Source organism: Lissotriton helveticus, chromosome 6 (assembly GCF_964261635.1).
Source record: "Lissotriton helveticus chromosome 6, aLisHel1.1, whole genome shotgun sequence".
Classification (NCBI taxonomy): domain Eukaryota; kingdom Metazoa; phylum Chordata; class Amphibia; order Caudata; family Salamandridae; genus Lissotriton; species Lissotriton helveticus.
This window is the reverse complement of record NC_136067.1, coordinates 81,913,415-81,936,650: the sequence shown is the minus strand read 5'-3', so window position 1 is coordinate 81,936,650 and position 23,236 is coordinate 81,913,415. Positions and strand designations below refer to the sequence as shown.

At 46.3% G+C, this 23,236-nt stretch overlaps 1 protein-coding gene across 2 annotated transcripts in view; it reads left to right on the top strand.

Annotated features, from left to right (window-relative positions):
* LOC144762250 (exportin-5-like) overlaps window positions 1-23,236 on the top strand; it is a 1,106,737-nt gene that overhangs the window by 255,267 nt on the left and 828,234 nt on the right. For both annotated transcript variants that reach the window (XM_078647393.1, XM_078647392.1), the window contains exon 7: window positions 5,847-5,923. In XM_078647393.1, coding sequence (XP_078503519.1) covers window positions 5,847-5,923 — 77 coding nt within the window. The remainder of the gene's footprint in view (window positions 1-5,846; window positions 5,924-23,236) is intronic.

The window sequence follows — 23,236 nt, the reverse complement described above, 5'->3', positions numbered from 1 at the left end:
GCAAAATCATGGGAGGGGGAGGGGAGAGGGAAATTTGGAACAGGAGAAATGCTTAAAAAGCAGCGGAGGAAACATCGGGTTGAGGGGGAAGATGTTCCGTTTCTAGGCCCGCAAGGGGGGGAGCGCATGTCTCACCACGGTATGAGTTCCACTGGCTCCAGATTTTCCCCCATTTACGAGGCCTGCCACGAGCAACGTACACTGTCTTCTCTCTGAACATGCACCAATCCATGTTTCGTTTCCATGCCAGAACAGTTGGCGGCCTCTGGGAGCCCCATAGCTGGGCTATGTCTCTTTTAGCAATCATATTGCACAGGGTCACCCACCGAAGCTGCGCCACATCATAATCATTCGGCTCCCATACATTCAATAAGCATCGTCTAGCTTCCGGCATCGACACTACACCCGTGACCTCACTCATGACTTCATGCACACGTTTCCAATAACGCGCCACCGCGGGACATTCCCAGAGTATGTGGAGAAAGGTACCCACGAGGCCGCACCCACGCCTACACATTCCATCCAAAGAAAATCCCATGTGCACCAGACGCGGACCAGTCACATAGACCCTATGGAGGATTTTGAGCTGAACAAACCGAAGGCGCGCTGGGATCGCCACCTCCTTCGGCGAGGACACTGCCGCCTGCCAGTCTTCATCGTCTAGCTCCAGACCATCACTGGTCCAAACCTCTCGGAGGCGACCGAGAAGGTCAACCCTGTTATTTATCAGCTTTTTATAGATTAACGAGATCGTACTGTCCGGGACGTACCCGTCCAGTATGCGGTCTTCAAGTGGGGACGCCTCCGGAATAGCGGCACCCGATGGAAAGACAGATAGCATGGCATGTCGAACTTGTGCGTAACGAAAGAACTCTGTATCATTCAGATCATACTCCACTTTCAACTCCTCAAACGTCTTGACCCTGTCTTTGGTCCACACATCATTCACCCTGCTGATACCAATCACGTCCCACCGATCGAATCCCTTCGTTCTCCACAGGGATCCCAAACTCTCAGAGGCATAAATTAGGGTCGCTCGCGTCAATTTATCCTTCCAGCCCAAGGCGGCCGTGGCACGATACCATACATGCACCTCTATCTTGGTTGGACCCGTAAGCACCCTCCCGACAGGGCCTGCATACAACGCCCTGTTGTAGTCTCCGCCGAGCAACAACCACCTATCCATTTCGAACGCGGGGTTTGGCGTGGGACCATAAGTACAGTGATTAATCGCTCCCAACTGGGAGGCCCAGTAATAACGGCGAATTTCAGGAAGCGCAATTCCACCATCATACCACGGGAGCGTCATCTTCGCGAGGGCAATACGGGGTCGCCCTCCCCATATCAATTGTCTCTGGAGACTTTCCACCTCCTGAAAATAGCTAGCTGGTACAGTGTCGAAAGTATTCTGCAACGCGTATAAGAACCAGGGCAGCGACATCATCTTAAATAATGCCGCCTGCCCTAGAGGGGATAGTGGGAGTCTACGCCATGCCGCCACGTCAGACCTGAGGCGCTGAAGCTGGGGTAACAGATTTCGTTCATAGCGAACTACGGGGTCCAAGGTAATAAAGACCCCCAAATATTTAAATCCCGCCTGCACCACCTGTATAGGGCACCTACGTGGCAAAAGGGGAGAGTCGCCCGAGAGGACATACACACAGGACTTAGACCAGTTAATGACGAGGCCGGAGTTTTTACGGAAGGAATTCAACACGTCAAACAACACTATCAACGATTTCCGAGGCGACGTGAGATACAGCAGGATATCATCCGCGTATAAGGACACACGGTCCTCAAAGTCCGAGGTCCATCAAAAGCCCTTCAGAGATGGCTCCCACCGCAGCCAGGCCGCCAGGGGTTCCAAAACTAGGGCAAAAAGAAGCGGAGACAGCGGGCAGCCCTGGCGCGTTCCCCTGCCAAGGGTGAACGGAGTGGAGACCCGACCGTTCACAACCACTTGAGCTGAAGGGTCAGTGTACAGCAACTTCACCCAGCTAATGAATACCGGGCCGAAGCCAAACTTAGCAAGGGCTGCCCAGAGATATGGCCATTCCAGCGTATCAAACGCCATTGTGGCGTCCAAAGAGGCCAAAATGGCCGGCTCACGTAAAGACGCCGCCCCCGCTAGGGCGCCATGCAGGCGCCGGAGGTTCAACGCTGTATTGCGGTGTGATATAAAACCGGATTGATCCGGGTGAACCAGGTCGCCGATGGCGGTTATTAAGCGGTTAGCAAGCACTTTGGCAAGGATCTTGGGCTCGGCGTTTAGAAGAGATATGGGTCTATAAGAGGCGCAACGATCTCGCGGCATCCCCTCCTTATGTATTACTACAATAGACGCCAGTCTTTGATCAGGAGGGAGGGAACCCGCTTCTAGCGATTCCAAAAACATCGACCTGAGATAAGGGGCTATCGTATCCGGCCGCAACTTGTAAAGCTCGATGGGGAGTCCATTAGGTCCCATGGCCTTTCCGGACCACACCGAGCGGATAGCAATCGCCACCTCCTCGACAGTAAGCGTGGCATCGAGGAGCTCCCTTTCCGGATCCGACAGACTGGGCAACGCGATATCCCGCAGAAGTAGATGAGTCTTGCTCAGGTCTATCCGACACAGGGGAGTATACGGCCTGGAAATATTCCGAGAAACACTCCACTATCTCAGCCGGGCCAGTTATTCTTACTCCATTCATACTCTCAATCACCGGAACCACACGACTGGCACACTCCTTCTTGTCCAACCAAGCAATTAACTTTCCTGCCTTGTCACCTACATCATACAGACGTCCTTGCTGCTCTCTGCTCATGGCTTTTGCAACGTCAGTAACCAGTGCTCTATAATCAAGTTGTTTAAGACCAAGGAGGTGCAGCCTGTCTTGGGTAACCCCCAATTCCAATTCTCTCTCCAAATCAGTTATTTCATTTTCAAGTCTGACAACCGCCTCATGCTTACATTTCTTGACACTACTGATTAAAGAGAGAGCCTGGCCCCGGATAACAGTCTTATACGCTTCCCACAGTGAGATCGAGGAGGATACAGAGCCCACATTCTCCGTGAAGTAATAATCCAGCGCTTTAATCAATTCCGCCCGTACCCTAGGGTCTCGAAGATACCAGGGGTTGATCTGGGCCACCCGTCCCTCCGTTCCCAACTTTGTGTCCATTACTAACCATAATGGGGAGTGGTCCGAAATACCCCTGGCCAGATGTTTAATCTCCCTAATAGAGGAGGCATGTGAAGCAGGCATCAGTACGTAATCTAGTCTCGAGAGACTACCGTGGGCACCGGAATGAAACGTATACTGCAACTGCCCCGGGTGGAGCAGTCTCCAGCAGTCGATCAATCCCAGAGTATCCAGGAGGCCACCCATCCAGGATTGAGACTTCGCAATTTCCCTAGGAGGGTGGCGGTCACACATCTCAGACACCACAGAATTAAAATCGCCACCCACCACCAGGTGACCTTCCGGGAACCCCAGGATCACCTTTCCCAAGTCGGCAAAGGTAGTAGTCTGTAGGCCAGGCGGAACATAAACAGAGAGTAGGGTGATGACCCTCCCTTCCCAGCGTCCAACTATGGCGGCGTATCGCCCCCTATCATCAAGAATAATGTAGTTAACCTCCAGAGGGAGGGAGTTCCTGACTAGTATACCAACCCCCTAGAACCAGAGGTAAACCCAGAGTGTGCTAGGAGGCGATAACCACGTCTGTTCATAGCATGGCAAGTATTGCCTATTAAATGCGTCTCCTGCAGCAACACCACATCAGGGGAGAGACGTCGCAACAGCTGCAGCACCACTCCTCGTTTTATCCTATCTCCCAACCCATTGACGTTCCAACACAATAACCTCAATCCCCTACCCCCCATCCCAAAGACAAACACCGCCTCCACCCCACGACAGACGCGACACAGTATCGCTAGGTTTCTTATTTTATTTTTTGGGGGGGAGAACTTGTGTGATGGGTGTGAGGAAATGCCTCTTTTTTTGCATGACCTTTAGACTGATGATGCTGGTTTGAGACTCAAAGTGCATCGGGACCTGCTAACCAGCCTCCAGTGCCAATGCTCCAACCCTTAAAAAGTATGTTCAGTTGAGTGACCCTCATTTGGCACTGGCACCCATACTTCGTAATACTGATGGAACCAAAGAAGGCAGAAGAAGCACTGCACCTGCTGAGTAGCCTGACTGCTCAAAGGGAGGCGGTACTAAGATGGACCACACCTGCTGCACCGTAGCACTCACAAAGAGCACATGGTCTGCACTTGTGGGCATGGTGATTGAGACGCCAAGGTCTGAACCATCTCCCACTTGCCAAGGACCCAGTGTCTACAAGGACTATTTGGTCTAGTCCCCTGTTGAGCTAAATGCACACAAAAGGCAAAAGGAGACTGCTTGTAAGTGTCCAGCTGTACTGCTGCTAGGCTTACCTTGTCAATACTGGTGCATGCTGGAGGACTGAGCCCTGACCCGTGCCTAGTGGTCAGAATGCCTCCGCTGCCTTCATTCCGCTGAAGAAAGCAGAATAATCCTGAAGGAAACCTCTTGCTATAAAGGTAGTTGACTAGTCCAAACTAGTCCTGCACTAGACCCTGCTGCAGCCCTGTGAGAGTAAGTACTGAGGCTCTAGGCAACCACCGATGTTCATAGGCCCAAGGAGTGGCTCCAAAGGTCTCATCACCTCACAGCAACCGCATCCTTGGCATCCTGTATCCCTTGCATCAGGACCACTTCCATTGACCTCTATGGAGGTCTGAAGGAAGGATACAGAAACTGACTTGTGACTGCTCAAGACCACAGGTTACTGTCCTTCTGGCCCTGTTTGGTCACCCTGACAAGCTCCTCATCAGATTTGGCCTGTCAAAATACAGGTTAAAGACATTCGCAGCCGTTATGTTGAAACTTAACTCTAACTCTAAACCTCAATTGCAATAGATTACTCTGAGTTACTGCCTTTTTGAAATACAGTGATTTATGCTTTATTTAAAAATACATATCTTCGGTTGCCTTTGATAGATTTTTGTCATTATGGTGTCTAATTAAAGATCAAAATACAATCTATATTCATAAATTGTTTGGTTCATATTGTATCTTGTTACTTTCTTTTAAACGGTTTTGTGACTTCTGAATGCTTAACACATGTTACTTTGCCCGGTCAATGAATGGTGTTTCTAACAAACCTAACTGGACCTGAAAAAAGAGTGTAATACTATTACATGATGAGGTCTCACAGCCACACCACATAATAATCCACTTTCCTACAATGGGCGCATCGTTGACTTTTTTGTGTCTGACCTAGAGACTGATTTAGCTGTCTCGCTCGCTACGTGTAATCAAATAGATTAATAAATGCTAATAAACTAATATGTGCATTCTTAGTGAGAGCTTCCTTCATCACTGGTCTATTCGGCTCTCATTTCCGTTTATCCCACAACAGTATACAGTATACAGTATGGAGCAGTGGGTCAGACCACTTAAGTCCTTGGCTGTCTTGCCCTGTGAGTGATGACATTTTCCCAGGTGGCTATTTGCCCAAAAAAGAAGTGCACGTTATGGAGATGGCGGCGGGACTGTACTTCATTTTCCACCGTTTTTCCATTCCATTCTTTATGCTTTCTTAATTATTATTATTTTCTTTTTTTTAGCAACTCTTCAGTTTCATGTTACAGAAATTGAAACCCAATAGAACCTTTTTTCTTGCAACAAATATCCTATTTCCCTGCGATACGGATTAAAAATGTATCAGTTCCTAAGTATGTCTGCCTGCTCTCATTCCTATTTTTTATTTTAAATAACAAGTTGAAATGAATGACTACTATTTCTGCATTCTTTATTTTTGCTCTTTAGGGGAAGGTGGAACAAAGGAAGCTGCTCCTGTTTTTGTTTCAAGAGATCCCCATGCACTATATCCTGAATTCTGCAAAGTCAGTACTCCTTTTTATTATTTTACCTTTTTTGGAAGGTTTTTATTGATTTTTGGTTGAAGTATATAACATACATGCATTGCAAATTAGATGGATACATTTCGGTGTAGTGATTGCATATGCAGAGCATTAGGCAAATGCGTACATATTGTAATCAGACGTTATGCAGGTAAAAGTTTGCATATTGTCTCAAGACAAAGATCATGCTTTAAAAGAGAAATAGAACATTTAACAGTAGAACAGACCTGGAATGATTGTAAAAGATTAACTTTTGTGTTAGTCGGAGGAGGGTTTCGGAGCACATAAACCGAACAGTGTTAAAAGATAATTGGAGAGATGTTCATACCAATACTCCACGTATATAACAAGTGATGTAAATAAGTGTCCAGAGGAGTGGAATATCGGATTGAGTGTTCAGTGGGGTCTAGTATCGTCCTTTAAACTGTCGGTCAAGTATTAAAGTAAATTGTCCCTTAAACCCACATTTGGACTTTTCTGTAGTGCTCTGGCCTCTTTGCCCAGCAGCACAGTCAATTCTGCTGTGGCCCCAACGCATGACCGTGGATTGGCAAATAGATACCAGTGGTAAGGCTGGTGCCTTCCACTTCATGATGATAGAGCGCCTTGCCAGTTGGAGTGCCAGGTCAATGAATTATTCGTGGCTTTGGCAAGTTTAGGGCGCTTATACAGACAAATTGTACAGTTCTGGAAAGTGAGTTCTCTTTAACCCATTCTCTGCTTATGACTTTTGGTGTAAGGGAAGTAGTGGTCAGTTCCATTGGATGCAGACACTGCACATGCACCTTCCATTTTGGATCTTTAAATGGCCTTCAGCACAGTAGGCCACACTGTGATGCTGTTGACTGGCCGTGGCTATAGCTCATGTGTAACTCTGGTCACTCTACCCTGTTAAAATGCTGCAAATCATGATGAGGTGGAGTCCTTCAGCACTGTAGGCCACAATGTGATGCTGTTAATTGGCCATGGCTATAGCACATCTATAACTCTGGTCACTATACCCTGTTAAAATGCAGCAACTCATGATGGGGTGAAGTCTGCTGTCAATATTGGGCTGTACTAAATTATTTTTCAAGGCTGTCTATTACTATGCTTCCCAATTTTTTTAAAAAACAATTTCATTGCATTTTTGGGGTTAATATATTTTTTCAGAGTTATGGATACATCACAATATACATCCAATCAACCTATACATTGGGCAGCAAAGGAACTGCATATTGAATCAGTTGTGTAGCCAAAGCATTAGTCAGAACCAGAATCTCCATCGACAACATGCCATATTGTTAAGTGTCTGTGAAGGTAAATCGATGTAGAGCTCTGCATGGTATACATGAAACACTTTGAATATCTGTGAGGGGAGGAATGGGGAAGTGAATTGGGTGGGGTGCAGTAAATGTGGTTGTAAGGTTTCAGATGGTAAGGAATTTCGGGATATACTCCAGCTCAAGTATTTAAGATGGTCTAATGTTGTCTTTGGCGTGTTCCTGGAAAGAAAAGATCAGTAAGTCCCATGGTGCGCTCACAAAGTCCACATTGTGGCCTCCTTCCTGCGCAGAGTCAATGACTCCACCATTACCCATTAAAGGACTGCTGTGCACCAGTGTAAGACATGGACTGGAGAAGAGATTTTCTATTTCATGGTGATCGAGCATCTGGCCATTAAAAGGGTGATGTCTATTAACCTGCTAACAACCTTGTCTGTTCTGGAGTTTTTAGTAAGCCCAAGAGACGGTCCTCCGGGGTTGAAAGTCCCCGGCGATTTATTAAGGAGGTCAATATGGTGCACAACTCACGCCAGTAAGAGGATACAACTGAGATGGGCGTAAACATATGTTTCATGTCTGCTTTGGGAGCAAGGCAATGAGGGCAGTTTACACTGGCAGCAGTGTAAAATCTTTTGGGGCACATGTAGGCATCAAGTATGCCCAATATAGTTTATTGAACTGGATGTATTGTAATCTTGCATCCTGTGAAACCTTATGTGGGAGGGAGAGGTTTTCTTCCCATTCTTTCTGAGTGAGGATATGCCCAATGTCTGTGTCACATTTGGCGTGGAGATGTAGCAGAGAAGCTGCAGTGCGTTCTGGGATTGCCTTAAAAATCCATTAGAGCAGTCTATGGCTGGACAACATATGGGAAGGTGGCTCAGTGTCAATGATGTTCCATGCGGTGTTGAGTGCAACCGGGACCTCAAGGTCACTAAAATTGGCTGTGAGAAAAAGCCTCTTTAGGCATGAATAGCCCCCACTTTTTCCCTGAAAAATGATGTGATTTGTCTTATAGTGCACAGGGTCCCTGCCAACCAGGTCCCCTATGTCAATGCTTCTTCCCTAAAACTGTTCCACAATTCGCCCATCATGCTAATGTAAGTCCCTGGTAAATGGTACCCTTGGTATCTAGGACATGCCACAGGATTGGCACAGTACTTAAAAGGGAAGCACCAAATGCCTGCAACCCACAGCCACTGCTGCAAGCAGCAGATGGCAGCCCCCGGTTTAAACTCCCACTTTATGTGGGAAAACCGACGGGAACAACTAGGAGGAATTAGAGGTGTGCCCACCTCTACCAACTCCACCCCGAAGGCGATTCTGGTACTCCTCCAACATGGCTAGAATTATACACCCTCCTACAGGAGGGTGGCATAGTTGAGGGTTTAGAAACCCCAGCTAAGGTGCCCAATGGCCCTACCTGTCACACCCTAAAAACACACATAAATCTGGTATTTAGTGGACTCCCCCAGCCCCTTAAACTAGTTCCTGCTGACCTAAGAAGGATGAAGAAGACACTGCGCAGAAAGACTGTTGATGCCCACTGAGTTGGCCCCAGCCCTATCAGCCTGTTTTCTGCACTCGAAGAACCTGCGAAGAAACAATGCCTGTCATGCAGTCAGCGACCTCCACAACCCCTTGGAGGACTGTCTGCCTTTGAAGAAGACCAGAACTCACGAGGACAGCAGCTCTGTCTACAAGAAAGCATCACAAAGGATTCTGGTGCCTTCTGGATCTGTGATCCCTGACCACTCTGCACCCAATGCCACTGGCCAGTGTCCAGGTGGCCCACAGATAGAAAAGGTTGCCAAGTTATCTTGAGTCCAAGTCCAGCTTTGGCTGACCCCTCCTGGACTCCGCAACGATGCCTGCAGAGTGAAGTCAAAGGCTCCTACCCCCGCACGCCTTACCCCTGCACCTGGCTCCGGAAAGAGAAACCAAGTGTCAAAGGACACTCCTGCACCCGACCCGTTGGACCTTGAGGAGCTCGAGCGACGGTGTCTTTACGACCTACAACATCCCAACTTACCTCAGCTGTTGCTGGTTTCCTTCATACAGCCTCTAGCTTGTTGCCTGGAGCCTATTTCCCAAACTGAGTTTCTCCTTTGAAGTGCATTGGGCGTCCAACACCGTGTTTGCATACGGCTGCCCCAGTGCCGCTGATGGTGTATGTTTGGTGCTGCCTTGTGGGCCTCCCTGTGCCTAAACCTTCAAATCTTGAGCCGCTTTACTTACCTGCGAGTAGTTTGTCTTCAAGCACCCCGGTTCTCCTTTGGGTAAAATTGAAGGTGAAGGCCACGTTTAGCCACTGCAACCCAAATATCCAGACAATTCTTGACTGGAAAGCGCCAAAAATCCAGATCCAAGTCAGCGCAATCCTGGTTGACTGGGTATTACAGCAGTTTTGTGAATAATTATGGGTCCACGGTGACACCCTCACAGAGATCACTGCCAAGAAGATGCCCAAGAAAGTGAACTGGACAGTGAGCTATTAAAAGGCTTTTGACACGGCAATGGAAGTCCTGAAAGCTCCAGATTACTAGAAGCAGTCCATTGTGCAGACAGATGCCTCTGAACATGGGAGATGTGCAGTCCCAGATCAAACCAATGATGAGGAACATGACCAGCCTGCTGCTTTCATAAGGATTGGAATGCCATATAGGCCTTTGCTGTGGTCTGAGCCCTGAAGAAGTTGAGGCACTCACTTCCTTGTTCAGACAGACCATAGGCTTCTCAGATGGTTACAGCAAAATAGAATAAACAACAACCCTGCCATAACGTATATTGTGGTCCCACAAGGGATCCTTTGTTTTAAATAAAGGTGACAAAATTAAACATCAGAGCCAAGTACACATCACACAGTTTTCATTTTGTTATTTCTTGTTTATTGATCTGTTTAAATATTTTCAAGTAGCATGGGTCACAATCTGATCCCTGTTCTACATTAAATAAAAAGAGGAAAGAAAAACCTCTCATGGGATAAATTTACAATATATATACACATGTCCCATACACTCCCAGGCAACCATACTAGAGTCACACTCACTTTCACACTAATAAAACCAATCGGATCCATAAGCATTTATACATTACACTCATACTGGTACAGCCAGGCCTGCAGTGTAGATGAAATTTAACTGCATGAGCAAAAATGAGACTGTGGAGGCAAGATGCGTAGGAGACGGTGGTTAACAAATGCTAAGCTTCTGCCAGCCGCAGCCACCATGCCAACGCGCGTTTCGGTGTACGGCCTATTCAGACCACACCTTCTTCAGGGCGAAGATGTACCATGGGGTTAGGGACTCACAAACTGCAAATAAAGATATTGTAATGGGGCAGTGGGAGTGGGAGTAACAGAGTCTGAGGCTTTGATCAGGGTTTTCAAAGAAGGCTTTATTTTAATGTAGGCTTTTCTTCTCCTGCTAGTCAGTCTCTCTCTAGCGAACACTGCAGGATCCGTTTTTATGTTCTTGAGGGGCTCCAGGGCGTCTCTGCCTGTCAGGTCGTGGCCTCAGGGTGGTCCGACGATCCAGATACCCAAAATAAACAGGGCGAAAAGAGAACAGAAAGACTAGGGTTACTGGGACGTTCGATCACGTCTCTCAGTGGGACCGGGTATGAGGGAAACCACGGTGATATGTACAGCTATTCCGAGTGCTCTAGTGCTCGTGAGAGGGGGGGGGGGTGAGAGTACACACGGCTGTACAGTATGTTACACTAGCGGGCAGGTTCTACTCGGCAGGCTGCAAACGCCGTCCCACCCAACCCGCTACCTTGCCCCGTACCTCTGAGAGCCACGCCCTCCCACGGGAGCGTGGTGTGGCGGCTCGTGGGGACGTTGCCTCCTGGCTTGCTGTAGACGCCTGGGCTCGCCTCGTCCTCTTCTTCAACGTTGTCCTCAAAGACCCTCGACCGTACACTCCTTCTCCGCTCACACCGACCTTCTTCCTCCGGGGAAACGCCGTCCGCCTTCTTCCTGGTTTGTCCCTCTTTTGGCTCAGTTGCTCCGATGACGTCGGAGAGGGGAGGAGTCTCGTCGCTCTGGAAGGCGCTGTTAAAGGCGCCCAGTCCCTTGTCTTCCTCGTACTCCCAACGGTGTCCGCTTTCTTTAGTGAACCAATCGTCCTCCAGGTATGTGGAGTCGTGCTGTTGACAGGGGAGAGAAAGGGGTGACAAGGGGACCTCTGACCACCAGTCCTGTTGTAGGTTGCCGTGTTCTGCAAGGGGACGTCCCGCCCCGTCACAGATATATATATATATATATATATATATATATATATATATATTTTTTTTTTTTAATTTTCATTGAAACAATAAAATAACAAAACTCACAAGGCAGAAATACAGTAAAGCATGATCATGAGTCCACGTAGGCAGAGCTCTAGTACAGAGTACAGACAGTACAGCCGATATTTGTGGGGAGGGAGGGGTAGGCAAGGAAACAAGCAGTAATACTATCTAGAACAAAAATCGGAATGTCAGTTAGGGGGACAAGGAGACATCGGGATACACATCTTGTGGGGGAGTACATATATTTCCACGATATGCATTCCATTGGGACCAGATCCTACTCCATTTCTTGGGCCTGCCCCGGGATAGGTACAGTCTTCTCCCGAAACATGCACCAATCCATGTTCGCCTTCCATTTGGATACAGTGAGTGGCCTGTGGGAGCCCCAGAGCTGAGCGATATCCCTTTTCGCGACCATATTACCAAGGGTCGCCCAGTTGATCTGCGCCAATAAAGATATTTTTGATAAACATTAAAATATGCAAAATACAGAAAGGCATACATTTGGTCTTATGATATCATATCTATCACATTTTACTTGATTTATGTGTCAAGGCTCTGATATCAAGAAGTCACTCGGATTGATAGGGGTCTGTACTCAATGGGATAACACCAGCGGTCAATTAAGATAGACCAAACAGCGAGGGTTAACAACTCAGTGTTTAAACATTTCATTTAAGATCCATCCTTCATGACACATTCATACATTTAATTAAAATGGCGACAACAAGTTTTAAGTGGAAATCTTATTTGTGGGTCACCCCTATTCATAGCGCGTCAGAGATTTATACTACGCGGGGTCAGGAAAGTTTTACTCACCAGAAACACATTAATGAAGAGAGTATACCGATGGCAGGGGGGCCGCTCAGAAGGCTTAATTCTGGGGTTTCTTTTCTAGGGAGAAAATCAATACATTTAATGCCTATAAGAATCATGATCTAGGGCAAGTGCTTCTGTGGGCATTTTGTCATATGAATGATTAAAAATTGTCTATACCTGTAATTATGGTACTCTTTCATGTACCTAGAAATGCGTTTGATAATGATGCGTCGGGTATAGGGTAGCTCCAGCCGGATCCCCAATTCGTCAGGTCAAAAATAGGATAGCACGAAGAATGCCTGTTGGACAAATACAGTGATATTTAGATCGGTCAGGGATATTCTGTTCAGGGCTTCAGGTGGGGACCCACTGGCAAATACCAGCGTCAACCTTGGCATATACATGATTGCTTTTCCTGACCGGTGAGTCTCTTAGGGTATTTTACGGCCGGTGAGTCTCTTAGGGCATTTAATAATAGGGTCTAGAGGAATAGAAACGATATATAAGTACCTTAATATATTGCGATCACAGTATGTGCCACGCTCAATATGCATTCAAAAAGATTCAGAAAACTCCAGTTGGAGGGCCTGTCGGTTTGGGGCAAAATACATTCACTCAGCGGGGGCCTGCAGAGGAGAGAAAAGGATACATATATGGATCAGAATAGTTCTCATAGTAGTTTCAAATAAAGGTCCTCCCAGACTAACAACATAGAGGTCTGTTCAAATGTTATTGTTGATTCACATTTTACCTTTTGCTAAGTTTGCACAAACGGCGAAGGAGGTTTCTCAAAAGGTCGGATGGATTCTCGTTGATAACAGTAAGGGATGGCGTGGTTTCCTGATAAACAGATAGGTGCACTGAGTCAGCCGTGAGATGTCAGTTTCTCTCGAGGATATGAAGAAAAGGGGGAAACCAGGCATACATATACGCCGGTATCTCAATCACAGCTTTTCTTAAAGCTACTGATCAATAAAGGGAAGCTCACCGCAAGTGGCGGGTTCCGTCTGTAGTAGAAGATAAGATCAAATAAACAGCATATGGAATCCAGCGTGGGGCATCTATCTTAGGTAAAAAGCAGGTCCCCTGGGGCAAGAATTGAAAAATAAAAAATGGAGGTAAACCTAAATAATAAAGACCCCCGTTTGTTGTGCCGTATTTAACACAGGACGTACGGCATCTAGAATACAATATCTCGAGTGAGCAAGGATGGTCATAAGGATATCCGTGTAGGGGCTAGCCTACCGATAGAGAGGCGAGCTCCAAGCGGACCGCGGGGCGGCAAAACGGTTCTCAGGTAGTGCTGGCAAAACTCACATGGTCAGCACCGATATTAAAGGCTCCAAGTCCCCGCGGGTAAATCAGCTCAGGTGTGTCCGGTGCTTTCAACAATAAAAGTGGAAAGCGGACTGATTATGATACGAATCTGTATCGGCCGCCATCTTGGAAGATGTTAATTTAGGAAGAGTAGGTGATATATATATTTTTTTTGATTTTTGATTTTTTTTTATTTGATATTCAGAAAGCTGATCTTTCAAGTTAGCGCACCTCCCAGCATGTATGGCGCCTCATGACTACTGATTAAAGTAAACTGTTAAAGATCTTGAGATAAGGCGTTTGGGTGGAGCACGGATTTAAAAGCATGATGATACTTTGATTATATGAATGCATGTAATAAATAACCACAGTTTATCTGGCTGCCAGTATTGTTGTGGGGGCATCTGCGGGGGGCTTAAAAGAATTACTGAGCAATCTAGAGATTTGATGTTGATGAGGGAAGCCAATATATAACGATAACGGTCCTTTTAGCTATGTGGATAAGCACTATAGATAAACGCAAATTTTCTGACTACAAGTTTTTTTAATATATATATATATATGTGTGTGTGTATATATGTATATATATATATATATATATATATATATATATATATATATATATATAATGAGAACGCAGAGTCAAATATTGTGTTCTCAAATATTAAGTGCGGTGGGGACCCGAACAGGTGGCCAAGAATGCCGAATGACACTAGTGTTGCCCAATAATTACATAATGGCTATATGAAAACAGAGAATCATAGGGGGAGGGGGGAGGATCCATTTGAGATATTATCCAGATATCCCATTATAAAAGCGCATTCGGCCAAGGGCATTCTTCATTGAGGCCATTTTTGACTGAATTGAACATAAAAATCCAGAAGACCTCTCTTCTTACGCAAGCCGGTGGGGTCCACTCCAGGTTTGGCCGATATTTTCTCCAGAATAAACCACCGGAGATCTCTCTCTGTATGTGATTTCTCCATCCAGTGAGAAACAATAGGGGCAGAGACTTTTTTGTTCCTAATGTTGGACTTGTGCTCACCTATCCTTGTGCGACATTCCCGTCCAGTTTCCCCTACATAGAGTAAATTACATGGGCATAGGAATGCATAAATAATATTGGCCGTGCGGCAATTGGTCATTTTCTTGTTGTGTGCCACTGATATAGTGCGCTCAGTGGTGCTCACAGAGTCACCAATTATTGCCAAAGATAGGGTTTAAGCTGGTGACTGCAGTTTGGACACTGGGGGGAGTCTCAGGCATCTTACCTCTTACCAGGTGGTTCTTTAAGTTGTTGTTCCTTTTGAAGGCAAATATGGGTCTGGCGATGGGGGTTTTTTCTCTTTCCATCTCAGATGGTTACAACCGATGAAAGGTGAAAACCACAAACTGTTAAGGTGGTCCATCTCGCTACAGGGAATGGGCTTTACTGTGGACCACAGACCTAGGACTGCCCATGCCAATTCAAGTGTCCTGTCCTTTCCAGGTTCTTCCACTTCGGAGATGAAGCCTATCCAGCGGAAGGTTGGTTTCATCCTCTTTTATTTAGGGAGGAGGGTCCTGTAAGAAAGTGCCTTTTTTATATAGTTAGTGCTCACTTTTTGCCTGGAAAATTATGTGGTTTCGATTATAGTCACAGGGTCCCTGCCACCCAGTTCCCCTGTGCCAGTGCTTCTTCCCTAATACTGTTCCAAAATTGGCCGTTCAGGCCCCCTGTAAGTCCCTAGTAAATTGTACTTCGGGCATTGGGACTGAAGAGGGTCTTCTAGGGACCCCTCACCTAGGCCATGCAGACTGCCACTGCAGCATGCCCTGGTGCAGACAAAACGACAGTCAACATGGCACACTGCATGTGTGCCATGCCAATTAGTACTGCCTAAGATATAGGTAAGTCACCCCTTTAGCAGGCCTTACAGCTTTAAGACAGTGTGCACTATATCACAGGTGTGGGCTTTTCTGCATGATCAGATATGCCCCTACAGTGTTTAGGTCTATTCCTAGATACAGAATGATCCAGTGAAGCACCACGATGGCTCCTCTGAACCCAGGAGTGTTTTGTACCCAATTACTCCTCCAAGTAAACCCCACACTGATGCCAGTGTGGGATATATTGTAACGTACTCAGAGGGCATCTCAGAGGTGCCACCTGGAAAACCTACCACCTCTGGTGTGGTCACAGACTGGCACCCTGCCACCACCAGACATGTTTTTGCACCCCTGGGTCGAGAGCTCCTGCTCTCTGGGATAAGAGAGACAGCACATCCTGGGTGGAAATATCACACTTCCTCCCCCAGGATGGGCACACTGTTCGAGAGGGAAGCTTCAAAGTCCTACCGCTTTTGTGATGCAACCCTCACCCTCAACCTCTGCCACTAGCAGCAGATAGCAGTCCCCTGTTTAGACCACCACTTTGGGCGGGAAACCAGTGTGAACATCTAGGAAGTATAGGAGGTGTGTCCACCTCTGCCAACTCCACCCCTAAGGTGCAGAAGTTGAGGTGAAGCACATCTTTAAGTATCTGTCCTCTTAAAGATGAGGAAACTCCTCCTTTGAGGGCTAGGACTATGTTCCCTTCCACAGGAAGGTAGCATAATTGAGGGTGTAGACACCCCAGATAAGGTGCCCATTTGCCCTACCTGTCACTCCCTTAAAACACCCCTAAATCTAGTATTTTCTACTCTGACACTACTCCATGCCAAGCCGCTCATCTCTACTCTTTGCCTTACCACTCTGACACATTGCTCCCTCCACGGCACTCCACTACAATCTACACCACGACACCCCTCTACTCTAATCTACATCATTCAACGCCACTCTGCACTACTCAACAACACTCCACTTTACCACAGCCTACTCTCCTTTAGCTGCCGAACTCTTAGCCATGCTGAACATCAGCCACACTGGTGTACAACATGGCTTGCATTGACGAGATCTATTGACTTTGCCAATGCTTGTTGAATCTTGTTAAGGGTGCTAAAGAGGAGGCTGGTATCTTTTGGGATCTCTAGACCAATCTGGGTAGCTTCCCTATGTTGATGATACAGAATTCTAGCTTTCTAAGAATCTGCCCTTCTAGTGTAAATTAACACCTTGGCTGCTAAGGCTTTTCCCGCTGGGTGCTGACCAGGCTGGATTCCCATTGTTCATGGCAAGGTCAGCTCGTCATAAGCACAGCTCCAGTGTACTGCATGACGAGCTGGCCTTGTCATGAGCATGGAAGAGGTTAAAGATTAAATAGATTTGGGTAAAGGATATATGGAACCTCGTGCAACTCCTTGCTTTAGGGTGCTTTGCTCGAGACCGAACTCCCTATTTTCACCCTTTGCAAACAGTTAAATAAATAACTTTCAAACCACTTGATGAGTCTCTCTTCAGTGCCCATCTCTTCCTTTAGGATGTTAATCGGAGCCGGGTGGTTCACTGTATCGAAGGCAGCTGAGGGGTCCTGAAGCGGCAGTAGGCAGGATGTTATGTTATTTATATTTATAAAGCGCAACAGTTACCCTAGGGTGTCCTGGCGCTAGCTTCAACTATCAAAACACATGATGACAAGGGGACCCTATTTGCTAGAAAGCTAATGTTGGAGGGTAGTTCATTCCAGGCCCTTGTGGTACAGATAACAACATTTCTCCCTTCCCAGTTGACTTTCTTATAAGGGGGTACTGTCCCCATCTTTGCTCCTAAGGCGCGAAAAGTTCTTTTAGGAACATACCATTGAAATCGATGTTTGAGATGTTCTCGTCCCATTACTTGAAGGCTGTGTATAGGGATTTGAATCACACCCATTGTCTGATTGGCAGCCAATGAAGCCTTTTAATTTCTTTGGTGACTGATCACAGGCACAAATATGGTGACAATCACATAGAGATGCTGCAACTTGCACCTCCAGACAACAAATGGCATCAGATTTCACGCAAAACATACAGACCATGTCAGCCTTAGAGTGGAACAGCCACAACCATCACACTCCTTTTGTGAAAGGTTCAGATTTCGGTGATATTTATTACTAAAATTGCAAATCTTCGTGTTCAGACAACGCAGATTTTGGTGTGCCAGTAAGCAGACCACCAGAGTTGAGGAAGCAGGCGGAATTATCCACAATTTGAAGGATCGCGTCTTTGTTGCAAAGATGTCTAAATCCTGCTTGGATAATGTCAAAGAGGTTGTTTGCCGTGTATAGGAAGATAGTTAAAAGGCTACGTGATTTCTAATGCCTTCCCTAAGAAAGGAAGTGTTAACACTGGGTAAAAGCGGTTCAGGTCATTGGAGTCTGCATTGAGCTTTTTCAGGATGGAAGTGACGTGACTTTTTTTTTCTTTTCTGCTTTCAACTTTCAGGAAAAACACTTTGCGTCAATGCAGTGTTGACTAGGGCTGTCCAGTACGGTAGCAGTAGTTCGAGCATTTTAATGGTCAGGGTGACCAGCATTGCGTCAGACTAGTGATTGGAAGGTTTGTCCTTGTTTGTAGTTTCATGCAAAATGCGACCAGGGCCATTGGACTTTGTGATTCAATGTGCAGTCATCTGGGATGCTGAAGCTTAGTGGAATTTTATTTCAATAGATTTTTACTTTCTCCCTAAAGAAAGTTGGAAATTCTTCACATGTATTTGGTTCATGCTACTTTGTACTATAAGCACTTGCGCTTTTATGGTCGGAACGACGGAAATAAAGTTTGACTTGACTTGACCTGGTAGTGTGAAGGATTTACTGATGGAGTACCGAGTTTGATTGTTTGATAAAGTCGAAAAGAACCTTTTGACGGGTTTTAGCCACCTCAATTATAGATTAAAGTGGTTTGAAAATAGTTTTGAAGATATTTGATTTGCAGTCTATTCTGGCAGCCCTGAGAGACTTTAGGCCTAGGGTACTTGACCACAGTTTTTCTGAAGAAGTTTCAGATATTTTCTTTGGGTACATAGTTCCTTTGAGTACCAGGGCTAGACAAGGTTTGAGACTTTTCGTCTTGCTTTTTAGAGGAGTGTTTTTCATGCATCTATTGTAATTCCCTGTTGTCAAAATGTGCCACTGGAGCTAGGGGGTGGAAGGATACCCACGCTGTGTTCACAAGGGTGTTGTCATTGTTTTCAATATCACAGAACCAGCCTTTATCTTTTCGACTAGCCCCATATTTTCTAGTTGCAGGAAACTGGAGTTTTGTTGTAGTCGCCCCCCCCCCCCCACACACGCACACACGTTTTGCATGGTATTAGATGCAACCTTTTCTGAAGTACACTGGGTTTCTGCTAACCAGGTCCCCAGTGTTAATGTTCCCTCCCCAAAATAAGACAACCGGTCACTTGATTCCCAAGTGACCAGGTCTTTTGCACCTCTGTAAGTCCCTAGTAAGTGGTACCACTGGTACTTGGTGAATAGATTCTAAAGAGGATCCCTAAGAGCTGCAGCATGTCTTGTGCCATTCTAAGGGACCCAACACCAAATTCATACAGACTGCGTGACTAGGTACTCTAAAAAGTAGAAAAGCGACATGTCACACATCCCTGTGTGCCATGCCAGCAGACACTGCATTCAGTATAGGTACGTCACCCCTACAGCAGGCTCTACAGCACCTATAACAGGACACCCTATGCATACAGTAATTTTCACCAGTGTTAACTTATGGGAGGAAAATAAGAATGCAATTTTGCAGGTAAGAATACAATTTAGTCTTGGTTTTCTGGCTTAATAATCTGCACCAGGCATGGTTCAGGTAAGTAGCAAATCTGCACCTCCAGCAGTACTGGGTGCAGGGTTCAAATGTGGAATCTGGCGTCAATGTTATCCAATAGCGAAAGGGGGTAATTTAAGAGATACTGCTCACTGGTGAGTGGCACGGTTTGGTAACCCTGGCTCCGTGGGTTTAGGGAAGCACAGAGGGGCCACAAGACAGCTCCAAACGTATGCCCTTGGCGGCACCGGGATGGCTGGGTGCAGGGTGCAATTATTTTTTTTTTTCGTTTAAAAAAAATATATATATTTTTTTTTATTTATTTAACAAGAATGACCGACATTTCACTCATGTGCTGATAATCCCATTACATCACATATTATTATTGACATGTTAAAGCTCAGTTCAGGCAAAAGTATACTTTACATGGGTTGTGCTCCATTCCCAGTCCTCCGCAATTCTAACTCTACCATTGGTAACACACAAAAATCTTATTTGTACAGATTCCATTTTGACCACTTATTTTCCCATTTCTTCGGGCACCCCCTAGCGATAAATACTTCCTTCTCGGCTATCCTACATTTATCCATTTCCCTATTCCACACTGCGCCTTCCGGTAGCTTGACTCCACCCCATCCCCTGGCAATTTCGTGTTTAAATAGTGTGAAGCCCACCGTCACTAGTTGCTGTTCCATTTCAGTTAGATCTGTCGCCTCCCAGATGTTGAGCAGGCCCAACCTCGGGAGTCTGGGTAATCACCTTCCCTAGGGCAGAATGCATATGTGTTGTGTTTCGACCCCATCGGCTTTGTATCGCTGGGCAGCCCCATATCATGTGATAAAAGGTGGCCCACAGCCCTTGAAACAGTGATCGTCAGTTTTGGTCCCTATCCTTGCTAGAGTGATTCCAGTCATATATGATCGATGAAAAACTCGAAGTTGAACAAGGCGTTATCTAAGTGAGACGGCAGCCTCCCTCCCTGGAAGACATTAGTGCCTGCCTCCAATCCTCATCCTCTATGACCTCCAAATCACCCTCCCATTTCTCCTTTAGTTGTGCAAATGAGTCTGGTAAATTATTACTTAGCTTCCTGTAAGTAAGGGAGATCGCTTTGGTGTGCAATTGTCCATCTAACAGACGATCCTCTAGTGGAGAGGACTCCGGTATGTCGCTGCATCTAGGGAAGGCCGCCATCAAAGTATGTCTTATTTGCAAATAGTGGAAGATTTCAGCAGGCGCTAAATGGTAAGTCTTCTGCAATTCTTCAAACCGAAGTATCTTACTACCGTCGAAATACCAATCATGTCCCATTTGTCAAATCCCTGATGATGACAGAGCATACCCAACCTCTCTGAGTACCACAACGGTGTCATCCTAGTAAGTCTGCTCGTCCAACCCAGTCTGGAGTTAGCTAGTCTCCATATCTGCAGTGTGAGTTTTGCGGGCCCTATGATCTGCGTTCTTCGTGAGCCAGTATATAGCGCCCCGAGGTAGCCAGCCCTGCCCATCTGATACCTATCTAGAGCATACGCCGGGTCATCTGGCGGGGCATATCTCCATCTGTTTACTATCACCACTTGAGAGGCCCGTTAATATAACCGTATGTCAGGCAATGAGATACCTCCATCGTACCACCCCTTCATTAATTTTGGTAGCGTTATCCTTGGGCCTTGCCATTCCATAACAAAGTGCGCACTTCACCCTCTACCGCTGTAAAGTAGGCATCTGGAACTTTATGTGGGCAATTTTGTAAAATACATAAAAACCGTGGCAGAGCAAGCATTTTAAAAAGGGCAGCACGGCCAATCAATGATAATGGGAGGGATCTCCAATGTTGGACATCTGCTCGCAGTCTCGTAAACACTGGCGCTAGGTTTTGATCATAAAAAAGGGTTGGGTCGGGCGTCGCAAAGATACCCAAATATCGAAAGCCGCCCTCCACAACTCTCAAAGCACAATCTTTAGGGAGACGTGGGGCATTTCCATGCAGAACATATAAAACTGACTTGATCCAGTTAATGATTCAGAAAAGGGGGTGGTGATGAACAGAGTGTCTGTATTAAGCAGACCACTCTTACCCTGTCCAAAGATCAGGGCTTGATCCATCACCGTTATTTAGCTCACTGCCCCATCCCAGCTCAGAACCTGGCTATATGCAAATTAGTCTGTCCCTGGCCCAGTGCATCATGGGAACAGGGCAGACCAAACTACCAAGCCAATTCTTCACCAGAAAGGAGACAAGCTACCGGGGACCGGTTTCTGGCATTTCAGCCTCGTCGGCCCGGCTTGCTTGAATCCTGATGGAGCAGTGAGCAAGGGACTCCGTTAATAGCATTTATTTTATTTATTTATTTATTCAAAGTTTTATATAGCGCGAACAGGATCCTTACAGATATCAGAGCGCTTCACAAAGACAGGGTAGGGGCAGTAGGAGTCAACAGAGATAATGGGAACAGTATAATAGTCAATAACATGGTAATAACATGGATAATAAAAACATACATAAAACCAATCCATATACAATCAGGTAAGGAAGTAATATAGGACAGCACAAGTCATTGATCCCACTACAGAGGTGTTCAGGTGGATCAGTAAACCAACGTGTATCATATCTTGGTCGGTAGTAAGAGAGTAGCGTAGTAGTGCCCCCAACAAGTAGAGTATAGTGCCAAGGGATAGGGTGAGCAGTGATACAAAGCAATGCAGAGTCTCTGAACCAACATCTATAACGATCAGGAGATCTTGGCCAGAAGGATTGTTTTCACCTCTTTCTTGACGAGTGCAGTGGAGGAGATCAGCCTGGTTTCAGGAGGGAGCGCATTCCAGATCCTGGGTGCCATTCCTGAGAAGGAACGCTTGTAAGTTTTCACTTTCCGGAATCTACGAGGTTTCAGGAGTAGATTTTTTGTACTCCTATTGGATCTCGAACCTCCTGATATAGACAGCTTTTGAGCGAGGTAGTTGGGTGCCTTGTGGTGCACGGCCGCGTGTGTCATAACAGCAATTTTTAGCTGTATTCTGGCTTCAAAAGGCAGCCATTTTAGAGACTTTAAGTCTGGGGATATGTGCGAATGCTTTCTAGAGCCAGTAATGAGTCTCGCGGCAGCGTTCAGGGAGGCTCTTAAGGGTGCTGTTGTGGATAGCGGGAGACAGCTGAGGGCCGCAATTCCGTAGTCTATTCGAGGGATGACTAAAGCTTGTACAGCAGTTTGGAAGTCTTTGGCCGGGAGGAAGGGTTTAATTTTCCTCAGCGTGTTAACCGGAGTGCTTTCCGAAATTAGTAAAAATATCAAGGACCATTTGGATAGATCTGTAGGGGTTTGTCAAATAAAGTATTATGTTGTCTGCATATAATGATATTCTATCTTCATAGTCGTGCGACCACCGCAGGCCCCTGGTCATGACGTCTCTGCGTACCCGTGTCGCCAGAGGCTCCAACATCAGAGCAAATAGCATTGGCGACAAGGAGCATCCCTGTTTGGTGCCTCTGCGGATTGAAACCCGTCTAGATGTGTAGTTATTCCCTCTAATTTGTCCCGATATATCACTATGCAGAAGTTGCACCCAGCATCTAAATTTAGGGCCCAGTCCCATTCTTTCCAGGACTTCGAACATATAAGTCCATTCAATGGAGTCAAACGCCATGGACGCGTCAAGGGAAAGTATGATTGCATCCTCCTCTAGATAACACTTCCGAGCCAGCACATTGTTAAGACGACGAATATTGAGAGCCGTATTTCGTCCTGGCATGAAACCCGATTGATCTGGGTGTACCAGAGAGGATATCACCGTACCCAGTCTTGTAGCAAGGACCTTCGCCAATATCTTCGCTTCTACATTAATTAAAGAGATCGGTCTATAGTTGAAGTTGAAGTTAAAAGTTCTTGATAAAGCGCACTGTGACCAAGCGGCTTCCTGGAGCTATAATTGAG